Below are 18,132 nucleotides of genomic sequence, written 5' to 3' on the forward strand. Positions count from 1 at the left end.
TACAGGAGTTAGTGCAGAACCCACAAGGGCTCAGTCCCACAAGACTGTCCCCTACTTCATACCACCGTACCCACACACCTGTATGACTTCGCTACAAATCAGGGGTTCCCACAACCCCCTCCTTCAGTTCAGTACTTTGACAGAATGGCTTCCAGAACTCAGGCAAACACCCGGTTATTGTAAAGGAAACATCGGTTATTCTAAAGGCTGCAGATGAGCAGCCATATGAAGGGTGCACTGGCTTGGGAGGGTGCTGAGCACAGGAGCTCTTGGAGTTTGGGGCGTGCCAACCTCCCAGGTGCATCACCATCCCCAACTTTATAGGGTTTTATGGCGGTTCCATTACGTAGGCATGACTGTTTAAATCACTGCCGATGGTAATTAACTCACCCCAAAAGTTGGGGGTGAGACTGAAAGGTACAACCCTCTAATCACATGGTTGGTTTCCCTGGTGACCAGCCCCCATTGAGAAGCTTTGTTGGGGCCAACAGAGTTACCTCATTAGTATAATCTCAGGTGTAGTGGAAAGGGGCTCATTGAGACTAACCAAAGATACTTCTCTCACCTATCACCCAGGGAATTTCAGGGTTTTACAATGGAAGCTCTGTCTGTACCAGGAACCAGGACAAAGAGCAAATACATATTTATTATCTCCCAATATCAGGCCATGCAAAGCCCCCAACCACCACACTCCAGGTACCTGGACCCAGCACTTGGCTCGCAGGCAGTCTGACCCATTACCGGAGCCTGTTCAGACCTCTTCAGCTTCCCAGGCTGGCCCAAGAGGGACCAAGGGGAATGTCAGCTAAGGGTGCCTTCACCCCTGCCCCACCTCGGGTGTGGCCCCACCCCTACCACAGGCCGGCCCAGTGGTGCCTTACCCTGGTTCTACAGCACCTGACACATGTAGCCCTCAGCTCTTTCTCTGGATCCTTGGCCCTGTTGGTGACCCTCCACAGTTTTTTCATGGACACTTGGCCATTCCCACCACTCTTGGGCTCCCTCCCTCGATACTCAGCCATGCTGCCATCCTGGGCCCTTTCCGTCGCAGTTTGGTCCTCACCGTAGACTGTTGGACCTCCTCAGAATCAACCCTAACACATTCAGAAAATGAGATCAGTCACATCTGCTCTGTAATTGACTCAGTCATTACCAAGGAGGCCTATGGCTCCTGCTGCCTGCAGCACTCTCTCTGGATACTGGGTTAGGGTCAGGGTTAGAAGGTCAGAGTTATAAGGACACCCCCCTGACTCCCACTTGCCCCCAGGTGAGCCCCACTGTGACCTCCACTTGGTCCTCACTTGATCTCCATGTGCCCTCCACGTGATCCCCCAGTGCCCAACAGGATTCCCTTGTGCCCTCTGTGATCATCAGGCACCCCCATGAGGCTTTCCATGTGACTCCCATGTGATCCTATGTGATTTACCCCCTAATGGGGAGGTGCACTGGACTGAGTTTTTCCAATTTACCAGGTTTTCCAAAGACAGTGGACTTGTCAGATTTTTTCACTCTATGAATAATGATGAGAAATAGAACCAAAGCCATGTTAAAAAAAAGTTTCTGTGAAATAGGAAATACAGCCAGACCTTTAATTGGTGCATTTAACAAAAGAGGTGGCCAAGGGACAGCCCGGCTGTAGGGATAGCCCAGCCCGGACGTCAGCTCAAAGGGAACTTGCATGCAGCAAAGCAGATAACGCGCTTCCTCCTACATCCTCCTGGAGAACCCAAGGGTGCAAAGACAGTGTCCCTGCTTGTGAACAACTTAGCGAATCTGGGAATGTATCCTAAGAGGGGCCATGAAAATACACATACTACTAAAAAATGACACTTACATGAAAACAACCTTAAAAAGAAGGGAACATAATTTCACCAAGGGAAAATACAGTAACAAAAAGTACAGAAAGAGTAAAGGTAACGGGTTCATCAGGTAAGAAACCCAGCAGAACCAGAAGAGCCTCAGTTCCCAAACCCCCTCTTCACAAGGAGCCGTGTGCAGCTCCTCGGGTTTTATTTGCAGGAGGAAGGCCAGGCTAGCAGGTTACAAGTGCTTGCTCCTCGGACAGCACATCACAGCCTGCAGCCGCTGTGGGGCAGACATCTCCCAGGCATCGTTAGATTTAACTTTGTGGTATTTTTTCCCATAGGAAGGTTTATATTTTTATGTGGCTAAATCTGTGGATCTTCTTCCTATGACTCCTGGCCATCTTCTCTGATGAAATTCCTGTATTTCTCTGTGATCCTCAGTCTGGCATCCAGAGATGCTGCTAGGCTTCCGCCTGGTTTTCCAGACCACGCCCCTTGGGGAGAGGGACTGCCAGCTCAACAGGTCGAGGAGCAGGAGCGGGGACTCACTGGCCAGGAGCCGGTGGGGGCAGGAAACTGTCAGGTGCAGCCCTAGAGGAAAGACAAGTCTGGGTGTCGTTACTGCTCCCTAGGGCTGGCAGACTCCACATGGCAGGGGAGTCCTTGTCCAGATCAGTGGGGGCCCTCACAGCTGTGCTTGGACTGGACACACCCATGGTCATCTGGGCTACACAATGACCCAAGCTGCAGGCAGCTCCCTCAGGAGGTTGGGGGAGAGTGGGTGCCACATTCAGCCGTGGTGATGGGGGTTGGGGTACATGAGCCTGCCATGGTCCCTTGGCTGGAGCCTTTCCAGGCTCCTTTCCCAATTCCCTGCTGCAGCCTAGGGACCTGACAAAGACCTACATCCACCTGCTTCTCAGTAGGCTTGGGGAAGGGCCCTGGGGTCCTTACGTGTTAAGAGCAGTGGCAGAGGGGGCGACCACGTGGTGCATGGTAGGCAGGAAGCCAGCGGCAGGTGGGAGAGCGGTGGCTGAGACCACTGCGGGCCAGGTGGAGTAAGCCACAGGTGAGCCAGGTGCAGGGACAGCCTGCAGCGGGGCTGGGGGTGCGTAGTGGTGGTGGTGGTGCACAGAGGATGGCTTCTGCCTCTCAGCTCGCAGGACAGTGGGGTGAGCACGCTGCAGGCCCTCGGCACAGCACAGACACCAGCTCATTCCGACCGGGACCGCCACTCTGGACACTCCTTGCCCCCACCCATACTCCCCACTGTCCCTGACTTAAGGTAGGCTCAGAGCCCAGGACGGGCAGGGAGAGGAGAGGAGGGAAGGGGAGAAAAGGGAGGGAGAGCTCATCCAGATCAAGGAGGCAGCTTTCTGGGCCCCAAACCGCACAACCCATTTCTCATCTGGGCGGGGGCAGGGGAGAAGTACGTGGCTTCATAGCTGCATCACTGAGACCCAGAGCCAAAAATACGCTTTTCAGAGTTACTCAGATGCACAATTTCCAGAAGAGAAGCTGCCCAGGTGTTAACTTGGGTGGCCTCCGGTGTCTGCTCCAGGCTGAGCCTACCTGTGGGGTGGGGTGCAGGGGTGTGGCCTGTGGTCCCACAGAGGCAGCTGGGGGCAGGGCTTGGAGCATCAGGTTCTGCATGATGACCTGGTACATCTGTGCATTCTGCAGCAGCATCATCTCCACCATGTCTAAAAGCGGGTGGGGCAGGGCTCAGTGAGACACTGACAGCTGGCTCACCCCATCAGGGGGCCTCCCCTGAGAGCAGAGCTTTAGCGCAGCCTATTTATTGGAACAGATGTAGCATGTTACAGGTGTCTGTTCCTTCTGGGGTGCGGCGCACATTCCCACATGCGAAGCTTCCAGGTCTGAGGGTGAATGTGCTATAAAGTGTGTGGATGGTGTCTGGCTGGGCTCCCAGGAGGTGGCTCCCCTTGCCTTCCTGCTAGCAGATTCCTCACACCCACCTGGGCTGCATGATGGTCCCCAAAATGTGTGTCCATGTCCTAACCCCAAGACCTCAGAATGCGGCCTTATTTGGAGAAAGGGTCTTTGCAGGTGTGATGAAGGACCTTGAGATGAGATCACCTGGATTATCCAGGTGGGCCCCAAATCCAGGACAAGTGTCTTTATAAGAGACAGGCAGAGGGAGATGGCAACCACAGGGGAGACACAGACTTGGACAGGGCTGAGTGATACGGCCACAGCCCAGGAAACCTGGAGCCACGGCTGGAAGAGGCAGGAAGGACCCTCTCTGGAGGGTGTTTGGCCCTGCAACACCTGGATTTTGGACTTCTGGCCTCCATACTGTAACAGTGGATTTCTGTGGTTTTAAGCACCTGGCTTGTGTTACTTTGTTATGGCAGCTTCAGGATACACTCACCAACTCTGGATACTATAAAACATGCAAATTTTGTCAGCATGAGAGGTAAACGTGGGTTAACCCGCAGCAGCTATAGCTTGGAAATTAGGCATTTCCTCCAGCCTATGTCAGCCTCACCAAAATAAGGAGGGTCCCCTAGGGCCATTGATATTCCCAGGCAAACAAACAGGAGCCTGGAGGCCTGGGGGCAAGGGCTCCAACAGGGCACAGGGCATAGGACACTAGCCAGCAGCCTCCCCACTCAAACCTCCTGGGTCCCCAGCAGGGCAGCTCTGCTGATTTTGTGCATATTTTGGACTAACCAGGCCTCCATAATTGCATGGGCCAACTCCTTAAAACACATCTTTCTCCCTGTATATACATCCTATTGGTTCTGTTTCTCTGGAGAGCCCTAACACAGATTTTGCCACAGGGCTGGGGCACTATGGGAGGTTGGGGCGGAGCCAGACCCTGCGGAAGCACGGCTCTAGGAACTCTGACCTGCAGGATAATCAGCAGTTACAGAGGCTGAGTCTGGCAGCCCCACCTGGGAAAGGCCCTTGAGGAGATGCACGTGTGCCTGGGCTGGGGCAGCCCCCACCCACCAGCAGTAGCTGGAGCCCTGTGCGGGAAGGCGTCCCCGGGCAGGCTGGCAGGACTCCCTCTGATAGAGTCAGGACGGAAAAGATTAGATCAGGCAGGAGGGCACAGAAATGGACACATCCTAGACAGACACATCGCTAAAGGGATACTCCACGGCAAAGGGACACATCAGTGCAATGGGACACTGAGTCTTTAGTAAATGGCACAGGGTCAAACTGATGTCCATGGCAGAAAAATCACATTGATCCCTAACTGGCAGCACACGCACATCCACTCCAGGTGGATCGTTGATCTGAGTGTGAAACATAAACCAAGCCTTATGAGTCAACAGGGCCTTGAGCTGGTAAAGACTTCTTAAACAGGATACCCAAGGCACTACCCATAAGGGAAAGAGCCTGAAAAACTGAGCTTTATTAAAACTAAGAACTACTGTTCATCCAAACCCGTGAAGACTGAAAGGAGGAGCCACAAAAAGCACTTAATATCTGTAATATTGTGCATGCATCAAAAAAGGAGCCATGGTAGAATAGAAAGAATTCCTATAAACCAACACGAGGCAGACCACCTGAAGAAAAATGGGCAAAATACTTCAACGGGCACTTCACAAAAAAGGATATTCAGATGGCCAATAAATAGATAAGAAGGTGAAATGCACATTAAAGCCAGACTGAGCTACCACACCTACCTGCCAGATTGGCAAAAATGGAGAAAATCTGAAAACTCGGAGTGTTGGTGAGTGGCTGTGGGCAGCTGAAACTCTCCTTCCCTTCCGTGGCACCTACATGGGAATCACCCCTCGGGAAGACTGTCTGGCAGTGATTCCTGACCAGGCCGTCTCATTCCCCAGCGCGTGCTCCCACGTCCACGTCCCTTCACCGGAAGACGGGAACTTCCAGAGCAGCACTGCTGCAGCAGCCGCCACAGGAAAGAACTGGAACACCCAACCCCCAAAAGAATGCACCCAGGGTCTGTGGGCTGACCCATGGGCCCAGTGATGCCCACACCCTAATCCCCAGAACCAGTGATTGTGTTTCACCACGGGGCGAAAGGGACCTTGTAGATGTGATTAACTTAAGACTGTTGAAGTGGAAGCAACGGAAGTGTCCACAGATGGATGAGCAAAATGTGGTCCGTACACACAGTGGAATATTACTCTGCCTTAAAAAGGAGGGAGATTCTGACACACGCTGCCACAAGGGGAACTTGAGGACATTATTCCAGTCACAGATGCTGTGCGATTCCACTTGGGTAAGGTTCCTAGAGGGGTCCAATTCATAGAAACAGATGATAGATGGAGGAGAGGTGCCAGGGGCTGAGGGAGGGGGAGGGGGAGTTAGTGTTGAATGGAGACAGAATTTTAGTTTGGGAAGATGAGAAAGTTCTAAAGATGTGTCGCATAACAAGGTGAATATAGTTTTAACACCGATTAAACATGGTTGAGATGGTAAATTGTATGTGATTTTTTTTCACCACAATTATTTAAATTACCTAATTTTAAAAGGGATCTTGAGGGAGCAGATTTTCTGGGATTATCTGGGTTGGTCCAGTGTAATCACAAGGGTCCTTAGAACCTAATGAGAGAACTATCAATCTAGATTTAAGTATCCAGCAAAACTAGTGTTTTAGAACAAAGGGAAATATAAACACTGAGAAAGAAAGTAAACACCGAGGGAGCATCAATAGCCTGTTCTGAAGAAATTTATTTCAAGATGATAGCAGGTGATTCCAGAAGGATGGCCTGAGATACAATAAAGGTGGGGAGAGGCGAGGGAAATTCTGCATGTTCTCTGTACACTAGTGTGCATTTCTGTGACGTTTTTCTAACAGGTAGGACCGACCGTCCTGCAGAACAACAGTGGCTGAGGCAGGAGAGGAAGATGTAGCTACAGTGTTCCAGGGTTCCCTTCTCCCTGGGGGAGGCAGTGGCTCGAGACCGTGTTCAACTTTATAGCAGACAGCCCAACAGCTCACCAAAGTGGTGGTTAGAGTGCTTTCGAGATTTCATATTTTTATATCCAAATATTCGATTCGGTTGGAATTCATTTTTTTAATAAGGAATGGGGTAAGGAATTTGACTTTACTTTTTCCAAATAGCAAGCTATGAATTGAATATTTCATTTTTTTATTTTTAAAAAATATTTTATTAATTCATTTTTAGAGAGAGGGGGAGAGAAGGAGAAAGAGAGGGAGAGAAATGTCAACGTGTGGTTGCCTCTCGTGTGCCCCATACTGGGGACCCGGCCCGCAACCCAGGCATGTGCCCCAGCGACCCTTTGGTTTGCAGCCCACCCTCAATCCACTGAGCTACACCAGCCAGGGTGAACATTTCATTTTTAATCACTAATTTTAAATGCCGCTTTTAAGGCATAAAAGCATTTGTGCACACATACAAGCACAGTTTGCTTAGTTTGCCTCGGCAACCCGACAGCTGACATTCATCTGGAAAAACCAACAATAGGTAGGGAGGAAAGGCCAGGCCCTCTGCACCTCCAAGGCACCTCGGTGTGTGAACAGCTCCCCTGGAAGAGCTGCATGGCAGCCTTGGACTGAGCCTGGCACATACTACCATACACGACGTGCTACAGTAATTGAGCTAGTTGGTTTCAGCCATTGGGACTGAATTGAGAACGCTTGTCAGCTGATCTTATATACAGGTCTGTCTGCCCCTTGACTCCCAATACCATCTGTCACTAGGGAAATGACGATGACCTACCACTTCCCCATAAAAATGGCTGAGACTAAAAGGCCTGACCGTGCCAAAGGAGGATGTGGAGGAACCGGAACCTCATGCACAGCTGGTGGAGATGTAAAACGTACAGACACTATGGAAACAGTTTGGCAGTTTTTGTAAAAGTTAAACACAGACTCGCCACATGATCTGGGCATTCTGCTTCTCGAAATTTACCAAAGAGAAATGGAAACACATCCCTGGGAGACTCAGACATGAATGCCCATGACTCACAACCCCAATGTCCATCAATAGGAGGAAGGAGAAAGAAGCTAGTGCAGCTGCTCAGCAGTAACAAGGACCCACCTGGAGTCGTGACTCATAAAACAATTACGCTGAGTCAAAGTAGCCACACAAGACAGTGCATCCTCTGTGATTCTGTGTACATAAAACTCCAGGAAATGCAAATTAACAGGCCATGACAAAAGTTGGTCAGCAGTTGCCTGTGGGGCCGGAAGGAGGGAGTGGCAGGGGATGTGAGGAAGCTTCGGGGGTGGTGGATGTGTTCACGCCTCAGTTTGCTGTCATTCATGTATCCGTATGTCAAAACCTATCAAATTGTATGCTTCAAATATGTGCCAGTTATTCTGTCATCTCAATAAAGCTCTTTTTAAAATCATGTATTTAAAAGTTATTTAAAAAGAAGCGTATTAACCAAGGTTTTTGTACAGCCAATAATTGGATGAATTGGGATTGGAGCCCAATATTCTTTCAATTCCTAATTGAGTCCTCTTTTATCTCTCTGCTTCCCTCAGCAGCATCCATTATGGAAGCATTTCTCAAAGTTAAAGCCATTTTCAGGTTGGTAACAGGTAACTTCAATTGAGTAGCCAAAAGTCGACTCTTAATGACTATCATGCTTACAAAATATTTTCCCTTTCAGTAAAAAATTTCATAAGCCCATAACAATGTTACTATCGAACACTTACCTTCCTTAATGCTTCCTGACCTTTGAGCTGGGATGGCCTGGAGAGGCGGAATCTGTGCGATGAGTGGCTGCTGAGGGAGCTGCTGGATGATGGTGGCAGGAGGCTGGGGGACCTAGAAAGAGTCAGGTAACTGGCTATCTGAATGCATCCTTGGAGAGAGTGTCTGAGAGCACCCACCTATCTACACACCCACCTATCCACCCACCCAGTAATCCATCTGTCCACCCACCCACTCACCCATCCACCTACCCACACAGTAATCCATCTGCTCAACCAGTAAGCCACCCATCCATCCCCTTGCCTAGCCACCCACCCACCCATCTACCTATCCATTCACCCAGTAACCCATCCGTTCACCCATCCATCCACCTATCCATCTACCCATCCACTCACCTACCCACACACCCACCCATGCATCTACCTCGTCATTCGGCCATCCACCAATCTACCATCTACTTATCTATACATCCATCTAAGGAGAACTTTAATGACAGATTGAATTAGCAGCTGAACAGATAAATATGTGAATCTGGGCATTACTTAAGACATGGTATAATATGGACTGAGTGTTTGTGTAAACCTGACCCCCTCCCAAGTCATATGTTATGGCCCTCACCTCTGATGTGACTGTATTTAGAAGCAGGGCCTCTGAAGAGGTGACAAAGGTTAAGTGAGGTCATAAAGGCGAGGCCCTGATCCAATAGGACTGGTGCCCTTATAAGAAGAGACACCAGGGCACTCTCTTTGTGTCATGTGAAGACAGGGAGATGCAGCCATCTGCAGCCAGGAAGAGAGCCCTCTCTAGGAACCAGACTGGTAGGCACCTTGACCTTGGACTTCCATCCTCCAGTCCAGCCTCCAGAACTGTGAGAAGTACATTTCTGTTGTTTAAGTCAGCTGTCTGTGTTACTTTGTTATGGCAGCCCCAGCTAATACGTAGTATTTTTAATGTTTCCCACATTTCCTGGCTTGACCAGACTAAGTTAATCCCCAGTTATTGTTAAATTGCTTTAACAGAGGCACCCAAGAAATGTGCCATGAAAATAACCTCTGGCTTCTCTCCTGACATAAAAATAAATGTACAACAATTCTGAGCATGTGCTGGGCATCAAGCACACACCAGAAAGACTTTGTTTTAGCCCTTTGTGGCTGTACAAGGCCCTGACCTTGTCCCTTCTTTCCCAGGTCACAGCAGGCAAACTTCTTCTATGAGCCTCTCAGCTCTGTGGGCCAACTGCTACTACTCAGCACAGACACTACACTAACGAGGCTGGTCCAGTGAGAGTATTTATGAGCACGGAGGTTTACACTTCAAATCGTTCTCATGTGTCCCAAACTGTTCTTCCTTTGATTTTTGCCCCCAAACATTTACAAGTGCAAAAGCATTCTTAGCTTGCAAGTTGTGCAAACACAGGTGGCAGGCCAGCTTTAGCCACAGCCATAGCGGCCACCCCTGGCATCAACCGAGGAGGCCCTCATGGAGCGCTGTGCCTTTCCTGGCTGAGGGACCTCCTACCTCCGGCTCTCTGAGTCCAGCTTCCAGAAATTCAGTGACTAAGGGCCCTGATTGGACTCTTGGTGTCACTTGTGCTGAGACGTATGCACAGGAGCATGGCCAGACCCTGGTCAAGTGTGGGAAGTGTGAATGCGCTTGAGACTGGGGGAAGCCTCCTGTGCTTACGCCCCCACCCTCCCTTGGTACCTGAAGGGAGGTTCCAGGTGTCGGAAGACCGGGGGAGGAAGGGCACAGGCTTGGGATAACTGGAACCTGGGTGCAGACAGCCCAGGGGCAAAGGGGGCTCTGGGGGCTCTGTGAGCAGGGATCCTTCTGGGGCCCCCCTTCCCACTCCATCCCTCCACCATGGACTGCCAGACTCCCTCTCAGAGAACAAGTGTCCTCCAGGTCCTGAACCAGCCTGCCAGCGCCATCAAACTCCCTGGCCAGCCAGTGCAGAACCTTCTCAACTAGGCCACCCACTTCCACAGCCATGTCTTCTCGCCAGTCACACTGATCTTCTCCCTGAGGCCTTCATGTGCCAGATTCCAGCTTCTGTCCCTCCTCTGAGTCCCAGCTGGCCTCTGACACAATCCCTTTTGCCTAAACAAGTCAGAGCTGCTTTCCACTGTTTGCAACCCAGCATGCTGAATGAAGGTATGAAGCTCCCAACGCTGGAACACTCCTCCCGACCTTTTCTTAAATCGTGCCCTTGAAATTAAGGTCTTAAGCTTCTCCTGGTTATTATGGAGTTTTGGAAAAGAGTTAACATGCCTCTTCCCCCAAATCCAGGGTCCTCTGGATGCTGAATTTCCCTAATACTTCTCCTAGAGCAAAAGTTAGGACCTGGGGCTGGGACCCCAGCCTCTCATCTTTAATAAGGGGACAAGACCTCCCCAAAGCCCTGTCTTAGGGCACCTGTGAGGATGACTGAGATGAGCCACTGAAGTCCTTGTGAGCGCCTGTGTGTGGTAAGTGCGCCACTGCTGGCTCTCCGTCTTCAGCGCACTCCCATAATGCTGCTGAGCTTGCCGCAGACGGGAGGCCTCTGTGGGCACAGCCTTCCCACAGTGGTTCTGCCCGCCCCCCCCCCCCAGCTTCACCATAAGACCTACCGAGTGTTGGATGACCCGAGGCAGCTCCAGGGCTGGTGGGGCTGGGGAGGCAGCAGGGTAGATCCCAGGTGGATCCGGGATCCTGGGGGGTAACTCTGGAGGCCACGCTGACCCATGGGCTCCTCTGCTGGGCCCCCTCCAGGCGCGGGCACGGGCGCGGGAGAGCTCTTCCAGGAGGTGTTGTTCCTGCAATGCCAGGCAGGGACCGCTGCATTGAAGGGCAGCCACCAAGCCCGGTGAGAGAGACTGTGTGCTGGGGTCCTCCATGCTGGGTGGCCCATGCAGGACACCTGGGGTCTCCATGGCTCCCCCACAGGGCTTCCCTGGAACTGGAGCCAGGCCTCATGGCAAGGCCTAAGGGCCCTTTGAGAGGGCGGGACACACGAGAATACCACTCCTTTCATACGAATCGTATGAACTAGTTTCTGGGTCTAGCTGCCTCAGCATCCCCTCTACTTCAAGTGCAACGTGTATCATAACTATTTGTGTGGACTTTGTGAGCACCTTCCTGCTGCTGGTGGATGGAGTTGGGACCAGGCCTCTGGGCTTCTTGGAATCCCACTTCCCGTGGGAATCAGGCCCTTTATCCAGCATTTCCTCCTTGGATAATGTGCCACCAGAGCGGGTATCATAGCTAATCAAGTGTTTGTCGGGGCCCAAACCATAGATAGTGTGTGTCCCTTTCTCCATTTAGTCCATTTCATGCCCTAGGTGTGAAGTCTCTCAGCTGCTCCCAGTTCACCAGCTACCTGTCCACAGGTCACAAACCTCAGAGAACCAGTGCTGAGTCCAGAAAGACAGGACACCCCCAACTCCCATCCCCAGCCCCGACCCCCACCTGCACGCCTCCCCCCCCCCACTCAGGTCTGAGTGTGGTGGCCAGGAGTTTCAGCTATAGACAGCTACAGCCAAGGCTGCCATGACATCGGCCTACCCAGAGTCTCTGCAGAAGGTCCTTCCTCCTCCTGAGAGCGCTCTGCAGGGCTGCATCCGGCCTGTTTTCTTGTCCTGGAGGGAAGCTGTGCTGAGCAATGTGCAGACCCATCAGCACGCCCCAACCTTACCCGCTGGGACCTGGAGGTGACCAGGCCCTCCATTTTCTCACCTGGAAAATGGGGGTGAGGGATGTCCCTGTCCTGGGGTTTGCAGAGGACAGTGACAAAAAAGATGTGAGGGTGTACTGAGCGGAGCACCTAGTGTGTGAATGTGCGGGCGTGTGTGAGTGTATAAGTGCATGTTAGGTATGCATGCTTGCGTGTGTGTGTGCACATGTGTGTCAGTGAATGTTGGGAAGATGAAAACAAGAGGACATACTTCCACCTTGGATGTAAGGAACAGCATTAGGCACAGTCTTGCCAGTGACAGGAGTGGGTGGGACCTGAGCAGAAGGTCTCATGCCTGCCCACGGGGCCCAGCTCTTACCTGGTACAAGGTGGGGGTCCTCAGAATCCCCTTCCACATCCTCACGCTCCCGCTCCAGTTTCTGTGAGGAAGAGACGGTGGCAGGGACAGGCTCTGGCGCAGGCTCAGTGTGAGCCGGGCACAGGCTGGCATGGGGTACCTGCCTGTGTTCCTGACTGGGCCCCAGACACAGGGGACTGGGCAGGAAGTGCTGTGTGATGGAGGTGTGGGACAGGTCTCAAGGGCAGTCGCCCTCTCTCAGGGACATGTGTGTCACATTCCCCACACAGTGCACATATTCCCCCTTGAATTCTAAGGGCAGCCCCTTCACCCAGCTTTCTGAACAGCCAGACCCAGGCTAGTTCTGTGTCCCTGACCACCCTGACCTCCCTGTGTGGGCCTTGAGCTGGACAGCCACAATCTGGGCCAGTCTTGGGGTGACCCCTGCTGGTTCCTGCAAGGTGGCCCATGGGTCACCAGAGAGGAGGGCTGGCAGGGGGTGCAAGGCTGTGAGGGCTGCAGAAGAGGAATAAAGCAAGTGGGGACATGGAGGAGCTGCTGTGCTGAGTGACCTGTGAGGACAGGCCAGCCAGGACCATGCAGACCTTTAGAGGATAAGAAGACCGGTGTGACAGAGGGGCCACCAGGCCCCCTGCCCCAGGCCCAGCCACGGGGCCTACGGGGCCTACTCGGGGTAGGTGTCTGTCTTCCCTTAAACACTGAAGCCCAGAGGCCCTCAGGGGACCTTCATGGGCCCTGGAAGTCCCCGGTCAGTAGGTGCATACTTGTGTCCTGGCTGTGGAAACTGCCAGGAGAACCTACTTGGTTCTGTACAAACAAAAGGAAGAAAAACCAAGAAACCACAGTCCTTCATTACAAGGCTGAAAACCACTGGAGAGGATTTTGCTGGGAAGCCGTAGCACTAGCAAAAATAGTCTTACCTTTTAAAGCTGAGCTCCTCTAACCAGGTGTTAAAAACATGAGTGCCTGGCTGTCTTACCTTCTCCAAGAGTTTCAGCGTCAGTCGGGTCATTTGGTCTGCCACAGAGGAGTCCAGCATCTCAGGACCATAGGAGAGGGGACGCTGCGGGCCCCTCCCTTCCTGGTTGTCAGTTATCTGCAGGAAAGTACAGCTCAGCTACCTAGAGAGAAGCAGCCTCAGCCCTGGTGCCGCTGAAGGAATGTGGCACTGGCCTTGGTTTACTTCCTGGAGACTGGCCTCCGCCAAGGAGTGGGAGGGCCCCACAGTCCCCTGGGCTGCAGCATCTGAAGCCAACACTGGCATTGCTGCAGCAGTTGCTAGGCACCGCAGACAGGTAGGCCCCAGGTTGCCAGGTTTTCGCTGAGAGTCCTTCCCAGGCCCCGCCCAGTTCCCATGCAAGGGTTACCTGAGAACACCACCATTCCCAGGTGTGGCCAAGTTGGGCTTCTTGGGAGGGCAAAAGTGGACAGCAGCTGGGGCCAGAGGGGCAGAGTGGGACCCTGGAGGAAAGATAGTCCCCACGCCACCATGTGTCACCTCCACCCTCTGGACAGAGCCCAGAAGAGGGCAAGGCTGTGGGGAGGGATCAGCTGTATCCATCCCCACTGCACATGGGTCCTGGGCACTCCATCCATTACCACCTCCAGGAGGCCAGCAGGCCCCTGGCTGCTCCTAGGCACCCTCTAACAAGATGACGGGAGTGAAGCCCAACACCAGGAGGACTGGGTAGGGAGACCAGACCCTTGAGAATTTTAGAAAATTATGGGCCACAGAGGGGCAGCACCAGGGAGCTGGGCAATAACCCACCTGGGGGCTTCCTGGTGGGGCTCAGAGTTTTTCTCCCGCCATGGGCACCCACCTGAACATTTGAGGGGCAGGGGCCAGGCCCTCACCCCAACAGGTGAGTTGTGAGTCCGGCGCTGGGACAGCCAGGCGGGGACCCTGCCAAAGAAGCGGTGGGTGTCCTAATGCTATGCAGAGGGAGCACCTAGGGCAGGTGTGAGTACAGGGGACACCTGGGGCAGGTGTGAGCAGGACAGTGGACCCAGCAGTGGAGTCCTTAGTAGCCAGTGCATGGCATGCGGAGGACAGGGCACAGAACCGAGAAGTGGTTCTTGGTTCACGTGGCTTTTCATTTCAGGTTTACAAATGGGTCAAACGGACTGATGAAGGGGTGTAACAGATTTGAAACTGGAGCTGTGATCTCAGTCCAGGGCTGGGGTAGGAGCGGAGCTCAGCAGCTTACAGCCAGCCCTCTCCTCATGCAGTCAACCCAGAAACTTGCATCAGATGACCAAAACTGGGTTAAAATCCCTTAAGTTGCCCTTCTATTTAGGTTTTATATGTATCATAATCCTAATGCTCAAACAGGAGATTTGAATGTGTACAACAACTAGCTAACTTGGCAATTTTAGGTAGCTAGGAGGTAACTCCAGGGGTATATACACCCCAGGGAGTATGAATTTGTTAGTAAAATAAAACAAACTCTATTTTTTTAATAGTTTAGATTCACAGAAAAATTGAGAAGATAGTACAGACAGATACCATGTAAGGTTCCCCAATTGTTAATATCTTGTATTGGAATCACGTATTTGTTAAAATTAATGAACTTATGTTGATAAATTATCATTAACTAAAATCCATGCTTCATTTCCTTATTCTCTTTCTCTAAGGTTCCTTTTCTGTCCCATGTCTTGTCTCCTCTTGCCTTCGATGACCTTGACAGTCTTGAGGAGCCTGGCTCATGGATTTTGAAGAATGCCCCTCTCTTGGGATTTGTCTTATGTTTTTCTCTGGCCTGGGCTGGGGTTATGGTTTCTTGAGGGGAAGACCACAGAGGTGCAGCCCCCTTCTTATCACAGCCTATCCGGATGCCTGCCGTCAGTCAACACGACTTGTCACCATTGGTGTTGGCCTTGATGCCGTGGCGGAGGTCGTGTCAGTCAGGTTTCTCCACTCCGCACTATTGTTTTTCTCTCCCCACACTGTCCTCTGTGGAAGGACATTGCTCTGCACAGCCAGCCCACATTTAAGGAGTGGTGGGCTGTTTCCCTCCTTGAGGGGAGTATCCAACAATTACAGAACCTGTTTAGAATGGCCATGGATGTGATCCTGGGATTCGGAGGAACACAATTTGGAAACCACTGACCAAACCCTCATGGGCAAACTGTGCGCAGGGCCCCCACGGAGTTTTTAGTGTGTTGCAACACAAAGTTTGAAAGATTCAGGCATAAATCTGGGTCGTCGGCTGCTCTTGGAAAGTCTGATCCTGTGGTGGTCGGCCATCGTTGCCTGCCTGGCCCCTGGAAGGTGGGTTTTATGAGCCCACCACCTCATGTTTGCTCAAGTTGCTCATTTCTCTGAGCTAAGACTGGAAACTTCATTCACCACACAAAGGGCTGAGTTGCCACGCAAGAGCACTGATGCTTTCCGGCAGTTGAGTTTCCAGGGCTTCCTAACGAATATTTGTGTAAGTCATGGTTGCTTAGAATTACATGTTCTCACTGAGGTTGAAAGGTGAGCTGTGTCAGCTAGATGTCACCACAGCAGCTTCACAGAAGTACATTATTACTGTTAGTCCGTCTCAGAGAAGGGAGCAAACAGGGAGCACACAGCCTCTGCCCGAACCCCTTTCAAGTAGTGGCACAGGAATGGATAAGACAGAAGGAAACCCAAACACCACGGTATGCTTGGTGACCCAAACACCAAGGAAACCCAAACACCACCGCAACATCACCTGCACAGTGTCATGCGCCCCAATCTTGTGTTTTATGCCACCTCTCTAGTTGTAGTCCACTTGGAGTACTGTCATTCTCCCCAGTAAAAGTGGCCCAGATCTGTAAGAGGGTATCATGGGTGTTTACACTTCCCACAGAGGGAAACAAGGCACAGCTGTTCAGTGGTCTCCCTTGTCTCTCTGGGATTTGGTGACTCCCACCTGGTCCTTGTCATCTGCCTGTGTTCTGTGGTATCTTAATCTTGCAACTGAAATGTGGTGTGTTCTATTGACAGACTCTAACCTTGGGGCTTTGTTTTCATTTTCCCTTTAATGGTAAATGTGAACAATGACGATGAGAAAAGATAAAATGAGACTGACAACATGAAGCCCATTTAGGTAAACAAGATCACCACTTAAGAGTTGCTGCTCCCTTGGGTGCCCTCACTGATTAGGAACACTCATCCAGGTACAGTTACATTAGAGTAACAGGAGGAGCACGCCAGATGCTTTGGATTGTCAGTTATCAGAGGCCGTCAGATTCCAATGAGCTTGATTACACTACCAGCATTTGATTTTAATCAAAACTGTGGGCTAGGGATAAAAGCCCTGCATTGTTTCCTTACCTGGACAGCCAGGTTCAAGTGAAGCTCAGGAACAACGATCATGAGACTTCAGATCCCCACTCAGACTATTAATTATTAACTAAAGTCACATTCCTCTTATTTAAAAAATTTTTAATACTTTAGTCTTAGAGCTGTTTTAGGTTGAACATTCCTTTTTTATAACCATTTGCAATATATATGGAATGATTTATCTAAATATTTCAAAATCTTCATCCTTTTCCACTTGAGAAGAGACTAATTTTGCTATTCACTGAATCAGTGTTTGCCTTCTAGTAATCAAGAACTGGATACAATTACTGTATCATTTATAATTCATTCCACACCAAATTTTTCTCAAGACCACAGACCACTTGGCAAATCATCTTACGGAGCCCCTTCCATCCTGGGGTCCCAGAGACTGTCATAACAGCAACGGACACACATTGAGGGATGGTTTTGCCTTTGCTGCCTACAGGGCTTCAACGTGCCCCTCTCTGCAGAATTCCCAACCAGCATGGGGTCCCTCCTAACACTAATCCAGGTTACTGCTTTATGGCAGAGATGCTGGAGTAGTCCCATAACTGTGGGACCGTCTGGTCAAATCCTATGCCGTACCACACAGAAACTGCAAGCTGGGGTAGACACATTAAGTCAGAGACCTCAATTTGGCACTTGTGTCTCCAGTAGGAAAAATACATGCATGGGTCCAGGAGTGGTACCAGACCCAGTGTCTTCCTTTCCCTGCAACTCTGGGCTCTGTGGTTGGAGGTTCTGACCCAGGTTCACACCGAATTTATAACTGGCTGCCCTAGCACTTGGCTTCCTTCTGTCCAGGAGCCTGCAGGCAAGGAGGTAGAAGTGAAGTGATACACCAGGGGAAGGTTCGGCGTATAGGAAAGGATCCAAGGTGATCTTGCCGGCTGTCTGGACTATGAAATGACTAGGGAGCATCCCAGCGGTGAAGGACTCAGTGACTGGGGCTCAGCCCGGAGGAACGAGGGAGAGGGGATCTGGGACTGACAGCGGAGGCGAGACGTGGGATGCCCACCGCAGCCCTGAGGCAAATCGCTGCTTCGCAGGCAAAGGGGCCCAACTCCAGGAGCTGTTTCCTGGGCGCTCGCGGAGTAGATGCCGGTAGGTACGAGGAGTGGGAGGCCTGGATGCCCTTTCTTGAAGAAGGTGGGGTAGGCTTTGCAAGAGCCCGGGTTCCTTTGGGGTCCGTCTCATCTCCCCAGGGGGCCACGTCTAACAACCGAGTAACGGATCGGAATAAAGCTGAGGCAACCCTTGCTCCAGCGGACTTAGCGTCGGCGGGGCCTGCTCTGGACGCGGTGGAACAGGAAGGTTCAACAGCCACATCCCGGAGCAGTACCGCAGCC

The 18,132-nt window shown here is 51.6% G+C and overlaps 1 protein-coding gene across 6 annotated transcripts; it reads right to left on the reverse strand.

The window, feature by feature from the left end:
* Nucleotides 1–1,585: 1,585 nt before the first annotated feature.
* On the reverse strand, nt 1,586–13,675 carry C2H21orf58 (chromosome 2 C21orf58 homolog). 6 transcript variants are annotated; one of them, XM_053917899.1, is made up of 8 exons: nt 13,451–13,675; nt 12,472–12,532; nt 11,984–12,073; nt 11,050–11,235; nt 8,440–8,551; nt 3,378–3,508; nt 2,760–2,847; nt 1,586–2,396 (listed from the first exon to the last, which is right to left on the reverse strand). In XM_053917899.1, exons 2-8 carry the CDS (start codon nt 12,508–12,510, stop codon nt 2,161–2,163), a joined length of 882 nt encoding a protein of 293 aa, XP_053773874.1. In that variant the 5' UTR covers nt 12,511–12,532; nt 13,451–13,675; the 3' UTR covers nt 1,586–2,160. The 6 variants fall into 6 exon arrangements, with proteins under 6 accessions (XP_053773874.1, XP_053773860.1, XP_053773882.1 ...); XM_053917885.1 differs by having other exon boundaries at nt 11,984–12,057; nt 13,451–13,674; XM_045196704.2 differs by having other exon boundaries at nt 2,232–2,396; nt 2,760–2,986; nt 11,984–12,057.
* Between the last annotated feature and the right edge of the window lie 4,457 nt (nt 13,676–18,132).

This window comes from Desmodus rotundus, chromosome 2, assembly GCF_022682495.2.
Source record: "Desmodus rotundus isolate HL8 chromosome 2, HLdesRot8A.1, whole genome shotgun sequence".
Taxonomy (NCBI): domain Eukaryota; kingdom Metazoa; phylum Chordata; class Mammalia; order Chiroptera; family Phyllostomidae; genus Desmodus; species Desmodus rotundus.